This window comes from Falco rusticolus, chromosome 6 (genome assembly GCF_015220075.1).
Source record: "Falco rusticolus isolate bFalRus1 chromosome 6, bFalRus1.pri, whole genome shotgun sequence".
NCBI classification, from domain to species: Eukaryota; Metazoa; Chordata; class Aves; order Falconiformes; family Falconidae; genus Falco; species Falco rusticolus.
In genome coordinates, this window is record NC_051192.1 from 19,603,183 (window position 1) to 19,630,026 (window position 26,844).

Here is a 26,844-nt window from a genome sequence, read left to right on the forward strand (position 1 = left end):
TTTAGCATGTTGGAAACGGGACGGAGGTGTTCTCATCAGCTGGATTTGTAAAGCACTGAAGCATGAATGCTGTCCTGTCTTCATGCGGTGGTGTAAAAATGGACACAGAACTTTCTGCCGTTCTGGAATGAGAAAACAAACCTGTGAAGAAATTGCATAACAAAAAGAGATTGATCCATCCCTAAACCAAATCATGTTCCTAGTCTTACCTTTGCTGTATGTTTATTGGAGAAATATAGCTTTATTTCCCATTTTCTTTTTGTATCTTCCAGACACTGACTTACGGCCAGTGTCTTTTTGTTGCCTTCTCCAGAGAACTAAGCACCAACCCACTCCCTGCCTGTGCTATCTGGTCCTGGTTCAGCTTGTTGCCACCACTGCCTAAACATCTTCCTCATAATCTTGCCTGAAGTATGATGCTGTGGTTTGCTGGTCAAACCTTTGGGGGCTATGTCAGCTCTAAGCGATGGCCAGGGACCATTCTCTGTTGAGGATGTACCAGTCTTACCAGGGAAGCCCTGACCTGAAAATTTTCCCCTAAGCCAGTGATAAAATAAGGTGACAAAGAGAAATAAACGTAATTCTGGGACCTTTTAAAAATAAAAATCATAATCTTCAGTTTCTCTTGTCATATAGTGTATCGTAGGCATTATGCATTAAATGCTGGTGATCTGATTCAGTAACATCATGCATCAACTTTGTGGTAGTGTAAATGGCAGAGTGCCCTGCGAGATGGACCCAGATAAATACAAAGTGCTACAGTCTGCTTGGTCTTTGCCAAGGACATTTCCTGACATTTATAAACACTAAGAAGGGACAATAAAATATCCCTAATGCAAAGTCAAAGCTGTCCTTGATCAGCACAACCCTTCATAACATTCTTTTATTTCAAAGGATCCACATCTCTTTTTCTTTCTGCTTCTGAAAACTAAAGTGATGTTGCCTTCAGACACAATATATGTCCTTCTCCATCAGGGATTTGTTTCTGTTAATTTAGCTTTCTTGAGGCAATGAAGAATTTAGCTTTGTGTGGATTCCCACTTAGACTTTGTATTGCACATTAGCAAAGATTCGGAGGTTTTTTAAAGCAAATCAGATTGCAGCTTTTCAATCAACATCATTCACCTTTAAACAGCCATTTAGTTATGTTTTTGGGACTTCTCCACTGAAATGAGTAGGAGACACAGTTAATTTTCATGGGTTTTGGGATAAGGCTCAGTGATCTCCAACAGCAGGAATACATTTTTTTTTCTTTGTGAAAAGCCAGCAAGAGCACCTAGATTACTTTAGCAATGCAGAAGCCTTGCAGAGAAGTAATTTCTTGCCAATGTTAAATAGGGATATATCAGTGACTAGGATGAACATATGCTTGGCATCATTCTGAGTTGGTTTAAGTTTGAAATAGAAGTAAATTATCCTGTTAATGACTAGAGGCTGCCCTCGTCAGATTTATGCTGCTTTGCAGGAGATATATGTGTGTATGTGTGTGTGTATTTATGTGCTGGGATATACACATATACACATTTACCATCAGCATTTATCCTTTGGTTCCTGTTAATAAAGCACAGAGCATGGTGGCATAACATAAAACATACAGAACGGTGATGATTTATTCTATTCAGCCACGAAAAATGTGATGCTAATTGTCAGTCATTACAACAGCAGAGAAAAAATATGTAAGGAGGTTTTTGGAGGGATAAAATTGTGTTGTTTTGATAATTCTAGACATACTGTGACATTTACAAAGTATCGTCAGTGCATCACACAGATCCTAATGGATTTATGGATGTGACACTGAGCGAAAATCCATATTAAAAATGTGAATTACTTATTATTGTGTTATTTGGTTTGGGATAATTTAGAGTGATTTCCCTGATTTGCAGGAGTTTTTATCACCTGATGAAGTTATTGGTGATCTCAAAAAATGTATCATTAGATACCTTGCTTAAAATCGAAGAGAAAAAAATTTCCATCTGCTTTTAAAATACTTGCTCTGAAATGCTCCTGAAGCTTGTGGGAGTCAACCAGAATCTTTATATTGATCTCGTTGGTGCTTTCAGCTCATCAGGCTGGAATTAATCTCGGTAGATTTTAGGTATGTAATCTAAAGTGGTCTTCAAGACTTTATCTCTAGTTAGAGAAAACCCAGTTGGAGGTCAGTTCGTAACAGCTGCCTCAGGAATAAATCACCCTCTCTGTAGGTGCCTTGTTCTGTCAGACACTAGCTAAACAACTAGCTTAGGCTGGGGGGGAACTGGTTAGTTTGCATAAATATGTTGCAAATGTTCTATGCCATTTGAGGTGTCCTGGGGCATTTGAGATGCCCACAGGGGTCTGGCAGGGATGATAAAGGTCTCACAGGAGATCCATAGTCTTCTGAACTAGGAGATGAAAGCCAGATAGGTTTATGTAGGATGTCCCAAATGGTATTAGAAATCTTTGTTTAGGAATTCCATGTGCAGATAAATCTAAGTGTAACATGTTATGTGAAATTGTCCTTGATCTCCAGTTTCCAAGGACACAGATCTACCTTTGTTTGTATGTGCCACTCTTATGCCGGTCCTGTGCAAAATTGCTGCATAAGGCATCTCAGATGACACCAGATGCCTTTATTTACGAATCAGTACTGAACCCTGGACCTCCACTGACCGTCGTGGAAGCTTGGACACCTTTTGTCACATGTGAACACCTATTTGTAGACATCTAAATGTAGTTGTTCAAGTCTGTGTGCTGAAACACACCCGAGAGGTCTCTATTTCAAGTGCCTGAGGTTAGCTGGGAAGAATTCGTTCTAGAGCATTTCTCGCAGGATCCCTTGTGTCCCAGTATATGCCAGGTACATCATTTACCCTTGTATTTAAAGTAATGCCTACATCATTAGAGTATTTTCGATGGCAATCTATGCTGGCTGGTACAGGCTGTCTGCTTTTTCTGGGTGACAGACACGTGTCTTTTGTCTTTAGAAGAGAGTGAAAACTCCACCCTTTAAGAGATTCAGCAGCATTTCATTCCAGGTATTTCTTCTAGAATACCGCCTGACCTGGCTCTCTGTGCAAGACACACTTCAGAAATGAAGGAAAAAATACACTTCAGCATCTACAAGAAGGAAATAATATGATCATTTTCTCAAGTAAGATAAGAACTAATCACAAAAAAATTCTGATTTGAATTGAACTGTAAGTAATTTTGAAACAGCCGTAGTTATTTGTTTGTGAGCCAGGGAAAACAGCATGCGATATGTCAGGCTTTGAGATAAAATTTATTGGTGTGTCATTGGCTTAAATCCAACATTATGCTCATAAATAATATAATCCTAATGTGACACATTTCTGCTTGAACCTTGACTGAAAATTATTGAGAATCATGTTATGAATTATGTAGCAGCAGTCACGCATTCAAGTCGAAAGGATATAACTTGGGTGAAATGCTGAGATGTATTTGTAATTAGGTACGCTGTCTAAAGACGTGTAGTTGCAGAAAGGGCAAGGTGTCTTTCTGTGGATCCAAAGGTGTACTTGGAGCCTTGCTGCAGGCTCAGGCTAATGGGCATCCAGCTTTTACTGACTCATCCTTCTGGGATGGAAAATCTGATGTGGTTGAATGTTGCTGTATCACTCTCTGGTATGTTATTAGCACTGCCTTTTGTCTCTTAATTTATACTAGCTCCATATGACCCAAGGCTCCAGACAAACCTTGACAATAATACACAGTCCAACTGCACAGCAGGGTGGGAGTAACTCAGTGTTGTTCAGTGGAATGTGCCTGACAATCCAAGAGGACAAATGTAGGGGTTTAAGCTTCAAAATGGTTATACTCAGACTCATCAAGTGTGATAGTTTTTGTCCCTGTGGTAGATAAAGAGATTATCAATTTCTTTGCTTTCTGGAGACCAATAAACCCACGATCATTTTGCTGTGCTGCTTCCTTAAAGATCTGGTATGTTTTTTAGATGTAGGAGGACTTTTGGTAGGGAACACAGTCCCTGTTCCAACCATTGTGAAGTGTGCTGCTTGGCTGTAGTGGTTATTTCTAGTCTACTACAGAAATGCACACCTGGGTTCTTCTCTTTTTTTTCCCCCTTACTGTATGCATACTGCTTTAGTCCCAGGCTGTCTTCTGGACAGAACCAATTGGTTCCCTTTGAGATGAAACCTGCACGTGGCTCTGGGAATAGTTCTCCCTGGGTACTGCTCCTTCTGATCACGCTTTAGAACGACGTGAATTTTCACTCTGCTCTATACTGTCCCCCGATATTCTCCTGGCAGCCTTGTGTCCTCAAACGTCCTGATGTGCTCTCACGCCATGCCCCAATGCATGCAGCCCCCACCCTTGTCTTATGCTTGACAGACTGACACTAATTTGAAACAAAACACTAAACTGAGAAAATGTATGTGCACACATACGTGCAACACTAATTATGCCTTAGTGCCACAGGTGGGATGTGTTTTGCATGGTAAAGAGAAGGACAGAGTTGTTGAACATGTTTCCCATGTTCGAGCTTTAGCTTTTCTTAAATTTCCGAGCTCTCAGGCCATGCTAAATTCCAAAACCAGGGAACAGCAGTTTAGGATGATAAAGGAAGCCAGGCCATGAACCACCGGTGGTACAGACATAGCCAGCCAGCTGGAGCTGACTGTAGTGTGAGAATCCAGCATCTGTGAAGAGTTTGTGACTACTCCTGACTCCTAACTAGGAGTGTACCTTCAGACAAAGAAGACTGTGTGTTAAGTGGAGACTTTTAGTATGGATTTCCTCTTGCTGGTCAAGATGTTCTGTGTCATTTCTTTTTGCTTTCATCAACAGACTTATGAATAGGTCACCCTTTCCTCGGTGCATGTGACAGGGCCAAAATGTATATTTTTATAAGGGACCTTTATACTGAATTTTTTAAATCTTCAGTTAAAATACTGCCCCTTCCCTTATTCTAAAACTAATCTTGGTCCCCTCCAGGTGTCTGTTCCAGATTACAATTATTTGTGCTTTACAGTGCCGTAGACCAAACCCAAGGGTAAAGCAAAGATGTTTGGAGCCTTGTGGCAATTTTGTTGCTTTAACAGACTTACTAACTCTATACAAATCATTTCCTAAGAATTCAGGGTACTGTGTGGATCCAGAATGTTTTTGGAGCATGTGCTGGAGCTTACAGAAGTGCTAGGTTGTTTAGAACCCGAGGCTGTAAGAGCATCTCAGATCTCAGCTGGTTGCCTTCTCCCAGGCTGCAGCCTGCTGTGAGTCTGGGGCACTTCACCGGTGACTCCATCAGTCACACTTGGCCCCCAGACCCCTTCTTATACATGGTTTTAGGAGGAGGGTAAATATATGGATTTTAACTGTTGCCTAAGCATGCAGTTCCTTTCCATGTCGATGCCTGTTGTTGGAAAGTTGAACAGGAACGGAAAAGAGAACAAAACAGGAATCATCATCATGCCGACATACAAGCCCATGGGTTTTCCATGTGGTGAATACTGTATGCATTTCTGCGCTGCCTAGGTCAAAAGAGATCTAGCAGAACTGAAAAAAGCTCAGGGGGCAAAAAAGGTGTGGGGTATCTTCTATGCAAGGAGCAACATGGTACACTGGAACTATTCAGTGTGAAAAAGAGATAACGGGGTGCAAGAGAGCTCTACAGAGTACCGAGGGGTGCAGGGAATGCAAAAGGGAACTGATTTTGCAGAATATTTCCTCTTGTAAGAAACAGGCCAGAGGAAGGATGCAAGTGGGAGCCAGTTTCAAAATATATCAGAAAGAGCTGGAATAAAATGAAAGACTATTGGTCCCCTTGCCAAAGGATTTTCTGCATACAGAAGATTTCTCAGGTTGAAATGGGGCCAGGAGAAATAGCTGGAAGAGAGATCCACTGAGAGTTATTCAAACCACAGCAGCCTCAGGAAATCCTGCAAAAGTCAGAGAGTAGGACTGTAGTACTGGCAAACACTGTGTGTATTTGTCACTTTCTTACTCTCCCCCGAGTGCCTGCTGTTGTCAGCTGTGAGATGAATCCCTCTTATACTGTGTACTGTATACTGTATGTCATAAGTCACATATATCATGTGCGTATATCACCTATCATATCACTTTGCTTTTCCATTATTAATTAATTAAAACTGTGGGGAGTCACATAGCTTGAACCTGTGTGCTGATTTGAAAATGCAGTAATCATTGTTGAAAATGGTGTTGAAAACCATGCAGATGCAAGCCACAGCTGTCATTAGCCCACTATTGAGAAAGATTTGCAATGAGAAATAATAAATTAAAGATGCATGGGAATCTTTTTCTGCTGGACAAGTTTGGGGCAAGTTTTGCAAACTTGATACGTATTCTAGTAGTCACACCTAACCTGCTTTGAAGTTGTATGTCAGAAAAAACCCCAAAACGCCAAAGGAGGCAAAATGACTGATTGCACAGTGACTGCTGTAAAATAGGCAGCAGCTCTTTCTGGGTGCATGTCTGGCTTGTCATGGATGTAAGAGGTGTCTGTGACTCTGCGCTTGGGCAGCAGGTGGGCTGAAGGCATGGAGGGACCTCTTACTGCTTCCACGCTGGGGCAGCACCGCTCTGCCTCTGTGACTGTGGTACCCGAGTTATCCAAGCCTGGCTGGATAGCTACCGTTATCCCAAATACATCCATACAAGCACCTCTGACTGTGGTTTGCATAAGCTAGTTTATTATCTGCATCAGTGTTTGCTCTGTTGCATCTCAGACTTGTCAGTTGCTTTTTACTGCTGCATTATTCTGAAATGCAATCATAAGTAATGCATACTTCATTGCTTGTAAAAAAATACGTTAAAAATGCTGATTCAAAACCTGTGAAGAAAGAATATTTCTGCTGCCTACAAAGTAAGCGTAGCTTTGCTTGGTTGCAGAGTTGCTATACAATGGCCATATCCAACTTCACGGTAAAGATGGGAATTTCCACCTTAGATGGCTGCTGTGCGGCCGCCATGGTGCTTTTTAACAAATGACAGTGCATTATAGATATATTATATACGTCTATAGCATATTATGAGGGGCTCCCAAAAGCCAGCTTCAAGGTTGGAGAGGCTTTTTATTTAAGCAAGAGCGTGCTACTACAGCCCTGAAAGCAGCCGGAGGCTGTATACCTGGTGATGCCCTCCAGCTTTACGTCCTGCCAGCCACTCCAGAGAGCACAGGGTGGTTAGAAGATATCTAAGAAAACCACGGGGCTGGCAAGCAAGCGGGTCATGGTCTTCGCTGTGCCTAATTGCAATGCCTTTGCCCAGTCCTCAGCGCAGCGCGGACGCTCTGCCTCAGCGTTTGTTATAGTCACTTTATTTTCAACAGCGACATAACATGGTTTGGGGAATGAGCGCACGTCAAATGTGCATAAATGGTAAATGACTAAGCATATATCTATTTGGTCTCTGTCTGTTCTTCTGGATAGAAATTGGTTTTTCTATACCAATCTTCTTTGGCATTTTCTTGAGTAATTGTCTTTTTTGGGGGGCTGGATAGGAAAGGGTTATTCTCTTTTGCAAGTGAGAACGTGCCATAATTATATTGGCTACTAACAGATGAGAAAATAACTCTTGGAAATTCTGTGTTTCCATTAAGGACAGCTGTGATTCAAAATAGATTAATTTTAATGATCTTCTAGGTACACTTAGAAGGCATTTATTAGTTTGGGCTTGTATTGGAAAAGGGTGAAGGGTATGTTTCTGCGGAGCTGGGGGAAAGAGGACTAAAGGGCTGCTTGTTGAATTGGCTTGTTATTTGAATGTAATTATTTTTTTGCTCCTGAGCAATTATAGATTGTAAGTTTAAATAATTGTCAGGGTGCCTACAGCTTTCTATTGTTGTCTAAAATGTAAGGTTATAAATAAAATAAGTAATATGAGATTACCTTTTTTCTGAATGTGTCTGTGGCAGTTAATTTAACTTGGCAAGTTATCAAAAAAGGAAAGAAAAGGTAAGATTTCTATTCCTTGCAGTAAACAAACTTTGTAAACAAGTTATTATTTTCTGCAGCATAGCCCTAGAAGTGATTCTTATTTTGCTGGTAACAAAATGTTTGTGGTGCTTTGCTTTTATAATAGTAGAATATATTTTGGTTTCCTTCTGTATATTTCAAGCTCCCTGAGGCTGCTGAGAGATTAGAGAGATTTTCACAAGACAAGGGTAAAGCTTCGCTATTATTGCAGAGATGAATTTATATGAAAGATACAGTTTCAAGAGAATCAAATGGATTACACAGCCCTGATGACATCTCTTATTTTATGTGTACATCAAGTTCTACGTGAGTAGCAGAGCACTAAAGTGTGTCAAATGACCGAGGATGATCTAAAATGAATCTCTGCGAAGTGTTGGAACGCTTAGAGCAAAGGAAGATCACGAAATGATTTGAAAGCCTCAAATCAATGACAGAACTAAAGATGTGATGCTTTGCAATGAAGCAAATAATCAGGTTGATGGTAGGACCATGTAGCTCTATCTCAATCTCTTTCACATATTATTGTACCAGAGGTTCTTTTTATCCCTAACAGACTTTAGAAAGGTAATATATTAAGAAACTACTCCCTTCTTCAAAGGAGATAGAAAGGTGGTTAGACTGAATTTATCTGTGCACAAGCTGGCATAATTTATTCTTTATTGATTGTATCCTTGGACATTCTGCTATGTTCATTCAGATTAAGGTTTAGTTCCATTTTTGTACACTTCAGAGGAGTGGAAAGAGCTTTTGATGCTTTTATTCACTCATCACATTTTCATTGATCCAATAGTTTATTTTGTAAGAAAAATTAAAAGGGGTAAATAGTTAAAGAAGTCAGAATTTTGATCATAAACCCTGCCATTTTTTTCTGTGTCCTTGGGACACTTCAGTCATCATCTTTGTGGACAAGAAATATCAGGTCCCTAACAGTATTTCGCAAGACCCCTCTTTAATTGGTTAGAAATGAAAGACATGCAATTTTAATCCAAATGTTTTGCACTTAAGGACTGATTGTGCCTACTTTGTGAACAGCACTTCTTTTCTGCAGGTCATAGCTGTTTTTGGTGCAGTATTGCTTTGTATGCGATTCAGTTGTTCCTGAATTGGGAAAATGATGCCCAATTGTTCCCAGCCATGAGCATTCCCAAGTCCCCAAACATAAAAGAAAACATGCGTTTATTGGTTTCCAGTTCCTGAATTGTACAGTTTGTGAGTGCTCTTTCATGTTTGTGGAAGTTACGGGTATGAATGGCCCTGGGAATAGAGAACCAAGCTTTTGGGGAGGTTGCTGGTTTGTTCTGCATTTGTACCCAGAACCCAGCACAATGGAATTCAGATCTGTGAGAAAGGCTTTTATGTGCTGTGGTTTTGAAAATAGCAGTACCACTAATGATATAAACAAGGCTCAGAGAGAAAATCTTTTACAGTCTGCATTCAGGCTTGAAGTCCCGAAGCCTCCTCATCTCATTTTTCCCAGTTTTACACCTGTCTAAATATAATGGAATCGATTACTTATACAATGCCAAGTAAACAGAATTAGTTCCATTTCATGAATGAAACTCAATCAAAGAACGCAATAAATTTTTATGAGATGGCAGTCTTCAAAAGTAAGACATTGAACTACTTTTGGGGTAAATTGTCTGTTTGCTGTTAAACATTTTTGATTTCTCTTTTCCCATGCCTAATCTTGACTGGTTCTATCCTCACCCTAACAAATACCAAGATCACCAGTTGGTATATCTGGCTCAACATCTTAAAGCAATCACAATGTTCCAATATTTTTTCTGTATTTTTCAAAGCAGTTCTTTATTTTGTCTTATTTTCCACGTTGCTGTATTGCAGCTATATTCCACTGACAGAAGACAAGTAAGATCAAAGTCGCTCCATTTTATCTAGACAAAATTTTACTGAAAAAGAAACTTTTTAAAGAAAACATATAGTTTTATCAAATGTTGTTTCTATTCCCCAGTAATTGTACCATGAAAAAGATATTTTAAACAAAGACCTGATAGTTGGGATCCTTTGGCATTTTTCCAAAAAGGATTCTTTGCTTTGCTTTGGGACCATTCATACATCAGTGGCGGAGTGCTTAAAGTAATAATTCATATATGGTGGTCTGTGAGAGGCTTAATTATTGTGTGCATAATGCTTTGATGTTTTTGGATGAAAGGCGCTAGATACCACTGAATTACTACCAAAGTGTTTGCTTTTTAGAGGAGGCAGAAACATGGTTCTCCAGATCCAAATGTCTGCTGCCAGCCTTCCTCCCGTGGCGTATTCCCATACTGGGGGCCTTTTGGAAGCTGGGACATAAAGCCTGTGAATTGTATGTATACGTTTGGGCCTAAAGAACCCTGCACGTCTTCCAACTCCTTTTAACCTTTCTCTCCTAATTAAGAAGATGCTGAGTGTGATTAATGCAGAACAAATAGGTGCAGAGCAGTGGTTAGGGATAAAGCCTGTACCCCAAGATGGGAATAAGGCAGAGCCACGGAAGCAGTGGGCTTTCTTCACTCTTACAAGATCTGCTTCTGTTCCTATTCATTTTCAGGAATGACTCACAGTGTTAGGATTTAGACCCAATATGAACTTTGTACTGGTTCAGGTGCAGCTCGCAGGTGGAAGTCATACTGCACAGTTGTCCTTCCAGCTCTGCCAGGTGGAGGTATCTGTCACGGGTATAGGAACATTCTGGGGCATCTCAAAGGTCAGAACATTTGGCCTCTGCGGCTTTTACGTATTCTCCTTCCAGTGTGTGATAACAACCTTTCAGATCAGCATAAATGATTTTTCCAGTGGGCTGTACTTTCCAGTTTCTGGGAATTAGAGACAAGTAGTTTTTCAACAGAAGATTTTGATGATGGAATTTTTTTATTATGTGGACTCACCAGAGAACAGTTTTATTGACCTTCAGGATAAAACTGGTTTAAATATTCCTTCTTATTGGGTGGGGAAAGAATACTGAGGCAGTCAATAAGGCCATCTTTCAGAATGTTTTAATACATTGACTTGAGTATATCCCTGCTCTCTGCTGGTTAAGATCAAAATTGCATTTAAATAGGAATATCTGAAACCCTTCATACTATAGCTGTGAAGTTTAGAGCAACTGTGGTTTGTGCCTTATTAACGTTCGTGATATTGGCTTTGGATTTATTTAAATCTGGTTGATTTTATATTATTTATAACTTGTAACATGCTTTTATGATGGATTGAGTAAACACATTTTAAGAGTAATTTTCTATCTCTCTATTGCTTCTCCCAGTTTGAGTGCTGTTGTCTTACAGGGTTTTTCAAAAGTCATACTTATACTTGTGACATGTTATGCATATTTTTCGTGCTGAAGACATGGCAGTTTTTCTTTTGACAGTAAAATATTCCTTTTCTATTATGATAGTCTGCTTTTCCTTTTACAATCATTCTAATTTGTTGTGCAGATTTTATACAAACATACATACATACACAAACATGTGCCCACACGCACTTTGAACGTCAGCAGCTACCATACAGGCATAAATGAGTTGCCTGGGCATTTGTTAATTTGAATGAACACGAGGCTTCTGCTTCTCTTATGGAATAAGAAGCAAACCCAACAGTTTCTCTGGGAATTCATGCAGTGTGAACAGAACACATCTTGGCAAAATGGTGAGCCAAGAAATTCCTCTTTAGTTGCTCTGTTAGGCAAACTGCATTTTAAATTTCTTGCCGAGGGCTTTGTTTGACTTGCCCCAGGCAAGCTGTTCAACATATTTATCAACCCTGTTGTAGCATTAGAGCCAACGCTTATCTAGGAAGATCATCCGCTTAATGCCATCTGTCAGGAGGAGTTTTATTTCTTTCAGCTGAGCTTGTTCTGTATTTCAGGGTTTTTTTTATATTCCTCCCAACCATTTCTTAGTTGATTGTTTTCCAGTGATCTGAAATATTCTGTGATTGCTCAAATATTCTGTGATTGCTGCGTGTTAAACCCCTAATGACATCAATAATACAATTTTACTTTAAATCCTGATTGATAACATTAATCCTATATGCATCCAGATGGCTTACCAAAGCACCCTACATATTACAGTGTTATGTAAAAGATGATACCGCATTTCCATCCAAATCTGGAATTCTTTCCAGATTCTCAACAAGAATTTGAACAAATTCAGAACAAAGACTCCGGGGTAATTCATGCTGTATTTTTTTTACCTTGGTGTCTATGAGGACACGGCTTTGATAATTTTAGATTTTCAGGCCCTGATCAACTGTTGTGTAAGTGCACAGGCAGTGTGAAAGTGTTCAGCAGAGCTGTATTCACTCACTTTGCTCATACAGTTCTACTTCTGGATTTGTCTCCACCATCACCATGAAGCCCAAGGGACTCGCATATTTCCCTGTTGAGAGCAAAATCTAATTCTCTGGAAGTCTGGTGCTATGGAGATACATAAAGTCAAGAAAAAATGACTGTCACCAGGCATACAACCACTGTGCATGGACTAGATACAGGCTGGATGTTCTTCTGGGTTGCCAGGACGTCCTGGTCTCCTGATTGTCCAAACTGGGAGGTCTGCTCAGTCCCGTCACAGCTTCCTTGTCGCCTGCTTGCCCATCTTCTCTGCCGGGGGAGGGCTCACGATGGTGCCTACCAAGGTCTCATCCAGACCTTTTGTGGTGAAGCCAAGGTACCCTCTTCAACCTGTGAAGTTCTAAAAATTAATGGTCCCCACCATTTCAGAGCACACAGCATAAATATCTCTTTGGCTCAGCACTTAGAAATATCAGTACTTGGACAGACTTCAATCAATCAGCTGTACCAACTGCTCTACACAATTTTTTAAAGAGAAAAACGCCAATCACACTCAGTATTTGGCGGCAGTGTATGAAATGAGCATTATTATATAGGTATGTAACTTGCTGAGGTTCAATTTATTCCTTCCAACTGGGGGAAAAAAAATAATTTCAGTTCAAAGCAGCTGAGCATTTCCTTCTCCAGATTTTATAGAGGTAACTAAATCAATCGTATTCAAAATTTGGGCCAAGTCCTATACTGGCCAAAAGAAGTGGGGATACTGGCAGCTGTGCCTTCAGCTCCCGGAGAGATGCTGGCTAGAGCAAGATGCATTGAGGTAGGCCAGTGGGATGTGCTGTTGGCTGTCCTTTACTGCTTCAATGTATAGGAGCAGCCTGTGCCCCCAGCTACTTTTGGCTGGGTACTGTAGCATTTGAGCAGCTGGCAGAATCATTGCTGCTAGGGTTTCAGAACATAAGCTGGCACAGGAGCCGGTCTCCTCTGTCTAGTGTGCTCCTGAGCTTTGGATAGATCCTGTCCTGCTACCTCCTCTGATCTGGGGTTAGGGAAGAGGTTTCCAGGGCGCTGCTGCTCTTTGTTCTCTCGGTGTACCGGCACATTTTATTTTTCAGAGTATATATTTAAAACTGACATTTCCCCCTTCTTAGTGGAATCATACCTTCCAAAATCCTGTTAACAGAAGGAGGAGCAGGATCCATATCCTTTGCCGTTCATCTTCTGCAGTGAAGCATTGCTATCAGCCTGGCATTGAAACAGCTTCTTAATCTGCTGCATGGAAAAGTGCCCTGAAGTGTGGGTGCAGGGCTTGCGGGCACTGGGCCAGGAAAGGCTTGGCACGCCAAGGAAATAATGCATTCATTCTTCAAAATATGACAAAAAAAAGAGTCTTCTGGATGTCCTGTTGGACTGCTGGGAGGGCAGGGGAGAGGGAATGCTTGTCAGTGAAGCTGGCAGGAGCGAAAGGTCGTTGGGTAGTCAAGCAGGAGTCAGGTTGTGTGTGCATCTGATGCCCAGCAGCCAAGGATATACTGCAAAGGTGAAGGACAAAGGCATTAAAAAAACCCCAACACCATATACGTGTACACGCTCGGGAGAAAATACGAAAATCAGCTGGTATATAAAAACAATACACCTGCTGTGGGGTTCTTTAAACGGAAAGCTGAGAGTCCCTGAGGCACCAGGCGCCTTCAGCAGCTACGAGCTGGGCACTGGACAGGCTGCCACAGGCGTGCTCGGCTGTGGGGCTGGCGTCAGGGTTGGGGCGCCCTTCCGAGGCACGTGTGCGGCTGGTGCCGGTGTACGAAACCGAGTCGTAAGCAGGGATTTCCATCAGGGAGCCCCTGTGGCAGCCAGGCATCGTTCAAAGGTGTGATAGGAGCGGGTGTGGAGAGGAGGATCAGAACAAAGGGCAGTAAATGTCACCTCCGCCGGATTGTGCAGGTCCTTGTGGAATGGAGAATGTCTTGGACGTTGCGTAAATTTCAAACAAGTTTTCCAGTCTGTCTTTTGGTTCTGTGTGATGCCTATCGCATGCAGTACGCAAAAGAAAGAACCTAACGATATTGCAAGCTATGAACATTATTATGAGGCTCGATAGCTTTGTAATTAGTCATTTTGCTTAGGATTCGTCGAGCTTATGCTCCAGCATAGACTTCTACAACTGAGCCCGTCATGCTGGACTCTTTGTAGTTGTGGAAGAGAAACAGGCAACTTTCAGACAACTCACTGTGTTTTGCGGGCTTTGATTCAACTTCAGTTTCAGAGACATTCAGGTTTTTGTAATGTCTGCATATGGGCTATGGCCTTGTTTCTCTCGCCTTAAAATATGCAAAATTACATTTGTGATGTCCAGGAGCATTTTGCTTGGCCTCAGGATGCCTTTCAGGAAAGGCACGTGTCTCTCCTGAGTCCTGTGTCATTTATGTCAGCCTTGTGTAGCTAGATGTCTTGGATATCCTAAGGCATCTCAAATGACCCTGGATTTCTCCATTTAGGCAAATAAATTAATCCCTGAATGTATGAGCTCCTTTTGCAGTCATTAGAGACCTAGTCAATATGTTTAATATAATCTTTAAAGCTATTCATCTCACTAAACACCTGGGGTTCAAGTCTGCTTAGTTTATCTCTGTGAGTATCTCAAAATTATTACAGATTATCTTCAACAATGGGATGCTTATCTCTCTTATCAGAGTAAGACTTTGCTGTCATTATTTTAGAAAAATACTTATACAGCTTATTTCCAGCTTATGCTAACTATTTTTTACAAATACGCAAATGATCTGGGTTGCCTATGGAAACACATGTTCCTTGGCTGAGCCTAAGGCTGTATCAAAAAGAGTTGTTCAGAAGATATATATGTTTATGGGTGCATAAAGAGAATAGTTGGAGAAAATGGATCTGGATGCTGGAAAGGAATAGGGGTACTAGCGTTTATTCCCAAATTGTATGATTAGTATTATTTATGGGGATGAATGAACCTTTAAAGATTGCCATTTGAATCTGTTTGGTTTTGAAGTTCAAAAGAAAAAGAATCTTTCAATACCTTTTGAAATTCCAATTAAGAGTCAGTCAAAACCCATCACTAAAAGAATAGTTTTTGTTTTACAAATTAGCAATTCAAAAGTGACAAATATTTTCAGTGCTTCAACACTATTCTGCAATACCCGTTATGTTCAAATAATACTTTTTCTGGAAATATGTTCCCCAGTATTTCCCCCTTTTTTTTTTTTTTTTTTACTTTGTCTTAGGAATGCCTCCGGAAGCTCTCTAACTCTAAAGCTGCACTCACTTCACCAGTACTGGGGATTATGCAAATTATTTAATGAATAGTTTAAAATCACATTCATGTTTTCTAGTTTCAAATTATAATATGGGTGGCTCATTTTGCTTTTATGTTTCTTCTCTTACTGGTTTTTGCTGTTTTTGGGGTTTTTTTCCCCCTCTGAGTTTTATTATTCAATTAATAATTTTATTTATTTATTTCTTCATTTTTCTGACTAGTAATAATTAAAGAAAGTAACTTTTTTTTGTACAACAAGAGCATGTGAAGTCTTGAACTGAGATTATTTCCCTCTTTCAGGAATCATTGTTCATGTTAAACGTGGCTTAAGGCAACCAAGTGCTCTGAAGAAGAGGCATTCCATGAACTGATGTGTCTTAACTCCAGAATATTATGTGGGGTTTTATTGTTAATATTTCTCTCCTTATGACAATTTCTCTGTACAACGTGGCACCACTTTAGCAGAATAACAAACATCAACTGCTGAATGTATTAGTACTGTGGAAAGCAATTTAGTATTGTATTGCTGTAAATTATGTCCCTTTACTAGCAGGTTGTTTTATTATGACAAAGATTTCAATTTTATCTGTTCTCATGGATGTGAGGATTTATTGTTTGTGCAAGGTGCCAGCGTACTTGAGAAATGATGAGAGTAGTTCACCAAGAGAATAAAATGTCTGTCTCTCAGAGGAAGGGGAGCAGAATGAATTCAGACATAAACTGGAAGAAGAAAAAGAGAAAGAAACCGTGATGAGCACGTAGGTCACTAGGTCAAATAAACAGGTCAGAGAGGGCTATGAGTGAGAGAATCCTAAATAATATGTATTGATCAAGGAGAGTCAGTGACCACTGCCCTGATCAGTACTTTCAGACAGTGCAATTAGGGATTTATTGAGCATTAAAATTCTTAAAATAAATAGGAAAAGAATGAGCATTTCTACTTTGTATTTGAAGTTGGGCTTGTATCTGAACTCAAACCTGATTCTGGGTTGTGTCAGTTTTGAGTTAGTCATTTGCACTGAGGTGTAAAAGCTAGGAATATGTTGTGGGGAAAATTTGCGGTCTGCCCTATTCCTTGGCATAGATGAAACGGCTCATTCACCACCCCTCCGCGTGCTTGTCCAGCCAATGTTTGTGTGTTAAATTGGCTACAGGGTCCGTTCTACAAGGGTCTCCGCATCATCTGCTGCAGGCACAGCTGGGATTTTAGGCAGCTGGAGCTCAAACTTCCCTTCGAATATTAAGGATGCACAGCACTCAAGTAGTGTTGGGCTGAAGTTTATTTTCCATGCTTTGCATACAGGTACAGATCCAAACTTAGGATCTAACAAACAACACACAAAACAAAAGCAAGCTTTGTATATACATCTCTCTATATATATGTATACAGATATAGATATAGATATACCTCCTGAGTCTGCCCACTTCTATGTGACTTCCGATGCCCTCTTCTGCTCTCTGCCTAATTCCAACCACCAGAAAACTATGGAAAGGTGCCTGCTTTTTCAGGAGAACATGCTTGGCTGAGCTCTGTCATGTGAAGCAGAGAAGAACCTAATGAATTCTGAGACCCCCAGGTTCAGACAGTCCTAAAATAAGCAAAATAGCTGGGCAGTGTTTGTAGTTAAATATCGAAATTTAAGGTAGGTGAGATTTAAGTGGATCCTGCCTTCTTCCTCTTTTGGACTTGCATGTCTATAAATACAATTTTTTCTTTTGCTGACAGAGTAAATTATGATTATCAGAAGGAACAAATTCTGTTAGACTGGATGGCCATGGAAAAGCTGTGTTCCTAACTTGTCACTATCTTGCAGTTGAATGGAATTACCTTTTTTTGGAACCTGTGATAGACTTGATAGACAATAGGCCTTTCACATAATTAAACAATTGTCTCAGTCATGATTTTGAAAAATTGTGTTTTCTCTTCTCTGTTGACTTCAGCAAAAGCAGATGCACTTTTGGAACAGATTCTTCATCACAGTCTAGTTCTGTAATGCCTCTGAAATGTCTTCATGGATAAAGCAGTATGAAGACATAGCCAAAATTTAGCTACATCTCCAAGGCTAGGGATGAGCAGTAGAGAACTGCAGACAGGAATGGTGAAGCTCGGGGGTTTTATTTTAACAAAAATTTGCCCTCCTACCCCAAGCTGTGTATGCTTCTGTTTACTTCTGAACTTTGTTACTATATGCCTGTTCAGTGTAAAAAATCAAGAATTTGCACATCACCCATGTTAAAGTATTGTTCACGAGTGTTGCCTACATGCTTCACATCACTCAGATGTGCTGTGACAGGAATTTTGGCAGGATGCATGTGGTACTTTTACAAGGAACTTGCAGACGCACCTGCGTTTGCATGCTGTTTTACACGTGTGTATGAGAAATGTGGCCAAAAATATGCTTCTAAGCAAAAAATTAAAGACTCAGAAGCTGTGTCTAAACTATGTGTTGAAAGGCCACCTTAACAGTGCACCAAGGATTGCTCCCAGCTCATGGCGCTAGGATCCCTCTCCTCTGTGACTGGACTCTTGGGGTGAGCCATGAGACACGGGCATGCGCTCTGCCCCTCATACATGCTTTGACTTCTGCGGGAAGAAAACCTGAGCGTCAGGGATTGCCAATATTCTCTAGTTACGCTCTTGATTTGGACAATGATGGGACCACAGCTGCCATTTGTACTGTGCGACATAGGCAGAGTGATGTGCAAAATATGCCTCACCCCATATCAATTGACTAGACCTGGGGGCATCATTACTGGAGAACATCTCAGGCTAAAATAGGTAAAATTGTGACATCAGGTACAGAAATACACTCTAGTTTAAATCACTCTTAGATAGGAGATGTGCAAGTGCCTGCAAAATTTCTCAAATAACAATTCTTGATTGCTGTCTACAAAACTGGGAGAGAAATTCAAGAAAGGTCCTACAGCAGTTTGCCACCAGCCTAATTTCACTGAGGAACCCAAGTAACAGCCATAGCTGTCTCTGTAGTCAAGGGAGAACGACTGTGGTGTGATCAGCAATTTATATCTTCTGTGGGCTGACTTGTCCTCAGGAGGTGCCTGCTTCTTCCCATGGTGTCCAGGAGCAGGTTAGGCTCCTAATTTATGTGGTTTGCTTGAGCACCTGAATTAGAAGGAGAAATCTGGGTCATTACTTCTGTAATTTTTGATGAATTCCAACTTTAATTTGAAATTAATCTCTGAAGTTTCCAAAAAAAACCCCAAACACCCCACCTTTTTGAGCCATCATAGTTGATAGAAGGGACTGCTTTGCTCTTCTAGTTGAAGCAACATTTCTGTATTTTTTTAACCTGTCATAACTGCGGCATCATCAGTAGAAAACCCACTGTGGATCATTGATTTCTAAGTGTATTTAGTATTTAGCTTATTTTTTACTGCCTTTTATTTCAAGTGTTTTAGCAAGGGAATAATAAAAGGGAGTATGTTATCACTGAAAGGGAAAATACATCGTCTATAATCAGGGATAAGCTAAACAATAGTAGAGTATACCTGACGTTTCAGCTCTAGAGAGTCCTCCAAATTGGAGCTAAATGTCGCTTAACTGTTTAAGCCATCAGAGAATTGTGAATGTTAGTCTTGTTTGTTCCTTCACCTCGCTTTCATACAATGTGCTTAATTCCTATTACCAGGAGTTTTTTGCTAAATTACACCTGTTGACGGTCAGATGTTCTTTGATAATTGGCCATGGGGGTGAATAACTACCAAAATTTTGTGTGAACATCAAATATCTGCATACATAAATCCTTAAACTAAAGCATTTTTCCTCCTGTATAGCATATAATTTAATCCATTATTACTGCCGCCTTTAAAGATTGCGTATGCCTGAAAGCAGAAAATTAAATAAATGTTTGCCATTAATACAAATTATTGTGTTTTGACAGCTTGCTAATCAATTAAAGTGAAAATGGTGCCTCACAAATAGTGCAATTGCCTTTCAAGTTTGTTTGGGTTTTTTTTTTTGATGTGCATGAAAATTCTCCTTGTTTGGGCCTTTGAACCGTTATAAGATTTGTCCTCTGTGGTATCTTGATATTCAGAAGCATAAATAAAGCTTTATTTGGGTTCTGGTCTGTTGCAGAATGGATTTCTTAGTATAGTTACCCTATGCATAATCTTAGGAAACATTTGACTATCATGTGCTGCCTATAGATGTTACTTCCACTATGGACTGTTAACAATTAAGCTGCCAGTGAGTGATTTAGTATTGAGCAGAGTTTGACATAATGATTTGCACTTTATGCAATATTCAGGTATGGGCTGTTTCTGGGGAGCTGAGAGGACATTTTGGAGACAGAAGGGAGTCTACTCCACTCAGGTGGGTTACGCAGGAGGGTATACTCCAAATCCTACCTACAAAGAAGTCTGTTCAGGTAAGTCTTCCTCTTTGGTTTTTAAGGAGTGTGAGTGGAATGCTGTCAGATTACAGGTGACAATGAAGAGTAAAAAGAGTGACTGCAGTGATTAGAGTGATTTGATATTTAGTCAGCCTTGGTATTAGCCTTGCATACTGAACTGTAATGAAATATATGGTATGCCCCTCCCATTGTTATCTCCAAATAATTAATGAATTAATGTATGTACAGATATTCTGAGAGGAAAAGAATACCTTCAGGAAATGAATTCTTTTTCAAATATGCCAATGTGTTCTTTAGAAAAAGCATGGGGTTTGATTTTACTTTTGCCCTGTACCTGAGTATGAACAAAAATCAGAAAGCACACATTCTTTCTTTTTCTTTCCATGTAACCAAGAGGTCATATAGAGAAGTCTAGATTTCTCATTTGTGTTATTATTAATAATTCCTTAAATTTTTGTACAGTTCAGTGCACAGCATTCTATCATTTCTATATCAAACCCTTGCATTTATTTTTCATTGCACTCTTGTACTAATCCTTCTACAGTACTAATAACGTGATCCAGTTTCTTTCTGTGATCTAAACCAGAGAACCACTGGCAGCCAACTGACTAATGTTGCTGTTAAAGCAAATTCCTGCTTTCCTATACTCCTTGGTGGGGAACACCTTGGAGGTTTTCTTTTCGTTTTGTTTTCTTGCTAACGCTTTTTATGCCAAATGCTGAAGTTGATGCACTGTTGTAACTGACAGTAGGTCACAGGGATTTAATAAAAAGGGTGTAAAAAGTTCAGTGGCACAAACAATGGACACTTTAGCAACGGTGCAGAAGTGTAGTAAGACATCCAAAAAACCAGAAACCATCTGGAAATAGTAAAAAATGTGGAAAGAGGTGTTTTAAGGTGGTGTAGGGTAGAACAGGATAGACTATTTCAGTTGGAAGGGACCTACAAGGATCATCTAGTTCAACTACCTGACCATTTCAGGGCTGACCAAGAGTTCAAGTGTTTTATTAAGGGCATTGTCCAAATGCCTGTATTTTATAGACAATACTGTACTAATTGAAAATTGCCTTATACGTGCTAAAACCCCCATATAGATTAGGGATAATTTCTGTTGGGAACATGCAGCAGTAGGCATGCTCCTGAGTGCAGGTGTTCAGTGTATATAAATGTAAGCTATAGAACAAAAATAAAAGGATAACATGCCTTTAGCATTAACTGATGGATAGATACCCAGAACTCCTGCATCGCATGGCAATGAGAAGCATCATCTATGGCAGGATCAGTGATGCCTGTCTTGTTTATCCAAATTATTCATTACTTCTGAATACTCTGCAGTCTTGTATTTTGTACTTTCATCATTTGCCTGCATTATCTGTAAGTTTTATATGCATATATGGTCCAAAAGCTATCTGGTAATTATTGTCCACTCTGTTTAATGGCCTGGGTATTAAATAATTAGATTATTTACGTAGGATAGGGATGTGCAGCACAACTTCTCTTTCCCAACAGAGTCACAGCTCCTGTACACTGAGGGTCGTTATGATGGACTGTTGAGTGGTTCCCCTAAGATACTGAGTGCTGGCTGTTGGCCAAGGGGAGATACAATCAGAGGAAAAGATGGTGTAGCCAGGAAAGTAGAAAAAATGTACCATCCTTTCAATTCTGTGCAGTATAAGCTAGTTTTATATTTCAGAATAGCTCCATAGTATTGTGAGCTTTGCATTTGATTGAGATAAAAAAGCTTTTTGTAGCTACTTTATGTGCTGTATTTTATTAATAGTGAAAAAAAAAATGGTAATTAAATAATAAGAATGCTGGAATAAAGAAATGGGAAAAATCTTTGAAGTCTATTTTCGGATAGTTTTTTTAGTTAGATTTGTAGTGCAAAAACACAGCTGAGGTTATTTTTCTAGTGCTTGTTTTTATACACATTTGCATTATAGATGTTTATATGCCTCCAGATGCTGGACACTGGAGGATTTTTTTGCTCAGAGATATCCAGAAGCATAAGCACATATTTCATAGCCTTGTCTGTGTGAACATAAATGGGATACGTATGTGCTGCATGCTTCTGTTCCTAGCTGTGTAGCTGAGCTGAGTTGGAGAATTTACTGATTTCTACATGCTATGGTTTTTCTACTTAGCTTCCTCTAGCCCTGTATTATTCTGATCTTACTCTGATTATTATTTTTTTTGGCAGGTATTATTTTATCTTTAAACTTACTTTTGGGAAGTGTCTTTAAAGAGAGTTCCCAGTACCTCTGCATAGATATTGCTGTCTGACTGCTTCTAATTGCCATAGTTTTCACTAGGAAGAACAATTCTTTTGAAATAATAGACTTCACTTATGCACTGTGTGATTGCCACTTGCTTTTTCCTCTGTTCTGGCAGGATCATATCTATGGTAAACATTTAACAGTCATGTCCTCTAAATCTAGCTCTCGAAAGGACATCAGAGCCATCTAAACAGTCCAGCAAGTCTTTGAGCTTTGCTTTCAGCCCATGCTGAACTGTGCAGGAGAGTTATTTTAACCCAACACTTTTCTGGCACTCTACTCAGAAGAAAACAAGCAAAAGTTCATTGGAGGAAACATTTAACACTTCTTCTAAAAGCACATTGTCAGCTAGGCCTCAGGCAAAATGGTGTGGATTTACTCTTTTGTCCATGCTCAGGTCACTCAAAACACATCAGACGATGGTGTTTTTTTGATTCGGTTGCCTAAATGTAGGATTTCATGCCATTTGAGATGCCTGGGAATATGCCACGTGCCACGCTATAGTCACATCTGGCAGTTTTTCGTGGATGACCCAGCTGCCCTTGGACATCTCCAAAGTAACTGGATGCTTATATGTGAACAACTAATTAAAATCTAAGGTATCTATATGTACATTTACTATCCATGATTCTATTGGAGCTAAAGACACAGGCCATGCACTGTTAATTTATGTGCATATGCACTGCCTACATCTCATGGAGGCAGGGGAACGTGTGGCTGCTGAGGCATAAGATTTTCCAATCTCTTGTTCTTGGAGATTCTTGGATGCGTGCGCTGTTTTTGATCAGGTATCGATCATCTGATCCATACACATTATATATCATAGAACATAAAAATGTAGAATGGTTTGGGTTGGAAGGGACTTTTAAAGATCATCTGGTTCCACCCTCCCCCTGCTGTGGGCAAGGATGTCTTTCACTAGATCGAGTTCCTCAAAGCCTCCAACCTGACCTTGAATACTTCCAGTGCCACGACATCCACAAATTTTCTGGGCGACCTGTTCCAGTTTCTGACCACCCTGACTGTAAAAAATTTCTTCCTTATATCTAATCTAAATCTACCCTCTTTCAGTGTAAAACCATTACCACTTCTTCTGTCACTACAGACCTTGGTAAAAAGTCCTTCTTCATCTTTCTAATGAGCCACTCTGTAGATTGAGGAGCTGTGGTAAGGTCTGCCCAGCACCTTCTCTTCTCCAGATTGAACAGCAACTCTCTCAACCTTTCTTTGTAGGAGAGGTAGTCCAGTCTTTTGACCATTTTGGTGGCCCTCCTCTGGACTGGCTCAGACAGGCCCATGTCTCTCTTGTGCTGCAGACCCCAGAGCTGGATGCAGCACTCCAGGTGGGGTCTCACAAGAGTAAAGTAGAGGCAGAGAATGGTGTCCCTCAGCCTGCTGGCCACGCTTGGTTTTCTGCAGCCCAGGATACAGCTGGCTATCTATCTGGACTGCAAGCATACATTGCTTGCTCATGTCTAGTTTTCCATCTGCCAGTATCTCCAAGTCCTTCCCTGCAGGGCTGCTCTCAATCCATTTATCGCTCGGTCTTTATCGATACTGTTGACTGCCTTGACCCAGGTGCAGGACCTCACGCTTGGCCTTGGTGAACTTCATGAGGTTCATGTTGACCCACTTCTCAAGCCTGTCAGGGTCCCTCTGGGTGGTGCCCCTTCCCTCAAGCATACCAGCTGCACACTCAGCTCGTATTACCCGCAGACTTGATGAGGGTGTGCTCAATCCCACTGTCTGTGTCATTAATAAAGATACTGAACAGTCCTGGTGCCCATACAGAGCCCTGAGGGGCACCACTTGTTCCTGGTCTCTGTTTGCTCACTGAGCTGTGACTGCATCTCTTTGGGTGCAGCCATGCAGTCCCTTCCTCACCCATTGAACAGCCCATCCATCAAACCAATCTCTCTCCAGTTTAGAGATGAGGATGTTGTGTGGGACCGTGCCAAAGGCCTTATAGAAGCGAGAGACATCTTTTGCTCTTCCCTTACCCACCCCCACAGTCATTTCATGATGGAAGGCCACCAGATTAGTCAGATGAGTTATCCATCAGCTTTCTGCTTGGAAAGCTGATCTTCCTTGCACTGCAAGACATAAAGTTCCTGCTTGCTGATGTACCAGCAGCCAAAAGGGACAGGAGTATGTTCTGTGTACACTGGCTTATAGAGCCTACAAAGGATTTTGTCTTCTTGTGTATTTAGGATGTTCCATAGTGATCTTAAATAATTCTTTGTTTGGAGACCTCTGAGGACGACATTTCCTTAAATACAACTGATCTTACTGTATTGAGGAATTACTGAGATGGAGACTTGGACCACATTGATTGCAATTTAATATTCCGCTTCACTCTTTATACTATGTTTGTTAGTTCTGAGTAAGCATCTTCTATAGAAAACAAGAAAGTGATGTTTCTTTTCTTCATGCTTTTAGTTGATTTTCTAGAAAGGAAGTGTTGTGTTGCTTCAAGTGAACACAGGCCTGTTTTCCACACCCGCGGTGTTGCAGTCTTCTGCCATCATCTTCATTGGATGGACTTCACCGGGAAGCAGAAGTGATCTGCAGCCCTCGTACTAAGCTGTGTGAGGGGACACCATTTCTCTTACAGCACCCAGGTGATGGCTGTCCTGTTACAACACTCTGTTGGTACCCCAGGAAAACTCGAGCTTCTAAGGGCAAGCCTCCAGCCTTCTACGCTTTGAACAGCAGCATGATTCACATCTCCACTGGGGCATGGGGAAAGTCACGATTCTGCTTGAAGGGGTTAGATTGGTGTTACCCCGATCAGATGTGGGACAGGTCATTTGAAGATTCTCCTATCAGTTGGTGCGGTATTGCCCTGTTGAATTGATGTTTAGGAGATAATTGAGTTACTTTGAAGCTTATGAATACAGTGCTGGAAAATTAGTTTTACATTTTATGGTGACAACCATATAGATGAAAACCTGAAAAGGCGTTCTGGAGTGCGTGAAGGATTTTGAGCTATTTTCAGTGCTTTAGTCTAATACATAAATACACCATTTTTGGCCAGCATTAGACAACCCAGGATGTTCATTCAGTATGAAAAATCTTTTCATATTTTGCTTACAGATGTTCAGAACAATTCTGTTTATCTGTATATTCATAAGCTTTTTGAAATCTGCATAGCTCAAGTGGCACTGAAATCAGAAGGGAAAAACTCTGCTGTTGTTATTCATAAACTGGTTATATACAATTACCATATAAAATATGCAGCTAACGATGATTTTCTTAAAAACAGGGCAGTTTCTAGGCTTATGGTTCAAGCTGTTAGCATCTAAGCAGGTAATTTTATTTTGTTTTGAATTTTTTTCTTTGCTTACCTTCCATGACTGTAATGTAAGCAAAATAGATGAATATCCCTGTTTATTATCCAGTATTAGTTAGCGGGCTTAGTGAACACAGCCGTATATTTAGTTAGTTAAACCACTTTGTAATCTAGTCAATTCTCAGTACCTTTCTGAAGCGCAGTCTCTTGTACACAAATCACAATTCTTACTAATTAACAATGCAATATAAAACTATGCTACATGGACTTCGTTTCTGCTTCAAGTTGCATAAAACACTAGATTGTGAAGTTTTTTCACATTTCCTGTGCAGCAAACCCACATTTTTCTGAGGGATAGTGTTGTGTCTTGCATGCCAATTAGTCTTCTGACTGATTCTTATATGTAGTAGTTCCAGTTCTTAAGAAGTCCAGGCTTCCAGAGCTCACCTGGAAGACTTCTAAATAACTGATGGAAGAGAGTGGAGAAAGGCAAAATAAATTTCTTGCTCTGTTACCTCCTATCCCTTTGGTCAGTTGATGATTTACAAAGTTAATTCCATCTCTACTTCATCTTAGTTACACTTGAAAGAGCGGGCGAGGCGACCAGTGAAGCCCACAGCAGGTTGGTGGTTGGCATGTCTGTGCTTTGAGCATGGAGATGCATGCAGGGGGGTTGGCTCCGTGACCTGGGGCTTATTTGACGTGCCCCTGCATAAACAGCGTGATCATGAACACCAACAACAGCAAATCTGACTAGCATTTTTCATGAGTTATTAATAGCAGTGTAGACAAAATGTAATATGGGAGAATATTTCTTCAATCTCAGATTTCCCATTCCACACAAAATACAGATGAATGTCCTGTGACAAGCGACCGGTACGTTGAGAACAGTGCCTTATATTACTTGAAAAGCCCTTCATTTAGACATCGCAACACTATTTCAGAGTGGGTCTGACTCTCCAAAATGTTTAATTGTATAATTAAACTACAAATATTCCTTTCCCTTTCTGTAGCTTATAAAGGGATCTGAAGGTTTTCACGAACAGAAACTAAGTCCACAAGATTAAAGTTCCCAAGCAGTAATGAGAATGGCTCAGAACATTTTCTTTTATTATTAAATCGCTGTCAAGAGAATAGATTCCTGTTGTGCCTTTGTCTGTTCTTTTTTTTTTCTTGTAAGAACAGGATATAGGAATTTTAATGACTTATAGATTCTGTGAAGAATATCAGTGTTCACCGTGCCCTTGATCTGTACAACGTGCCTTGATACAATTGGCCAATTGCTCCACTTCTCCCTTTTTTTTCGCCTGGTCCACCTGTAAAGAAGGAAGGAAAGGTCATCCAATCAAAGTACAAAATACTGTATTGATCAAAGTTAATGTC

The 26,844-nt window shown here is 40.3% G+C and overlaps 1 protein-coding gene across 2 annotated transcripts in view; it reads left to right on the top strand.

The window, feature by feature from the left end:
* The window catches only part of MSRA (methionine sulfoxide reductase A), a 293,366-nt gene that overhangs the window by 121,849 nt on the left and 144,673 nt on the right, over window positions 1-26,844 (top strand). For both annotated transcript variants that reach the window (XM_037391311.1, XM_037391312.1), the window contains exon 3: window positions 19,789-19,908. In XM_037391311.1, the coding sequence (XP_037247208.1) occupies window positions 19,789-19,908 (120 nt within the window). The remainder of the gene's footprint in view (window positions 1-19,788; window positions 19,909-26,844) is intronic.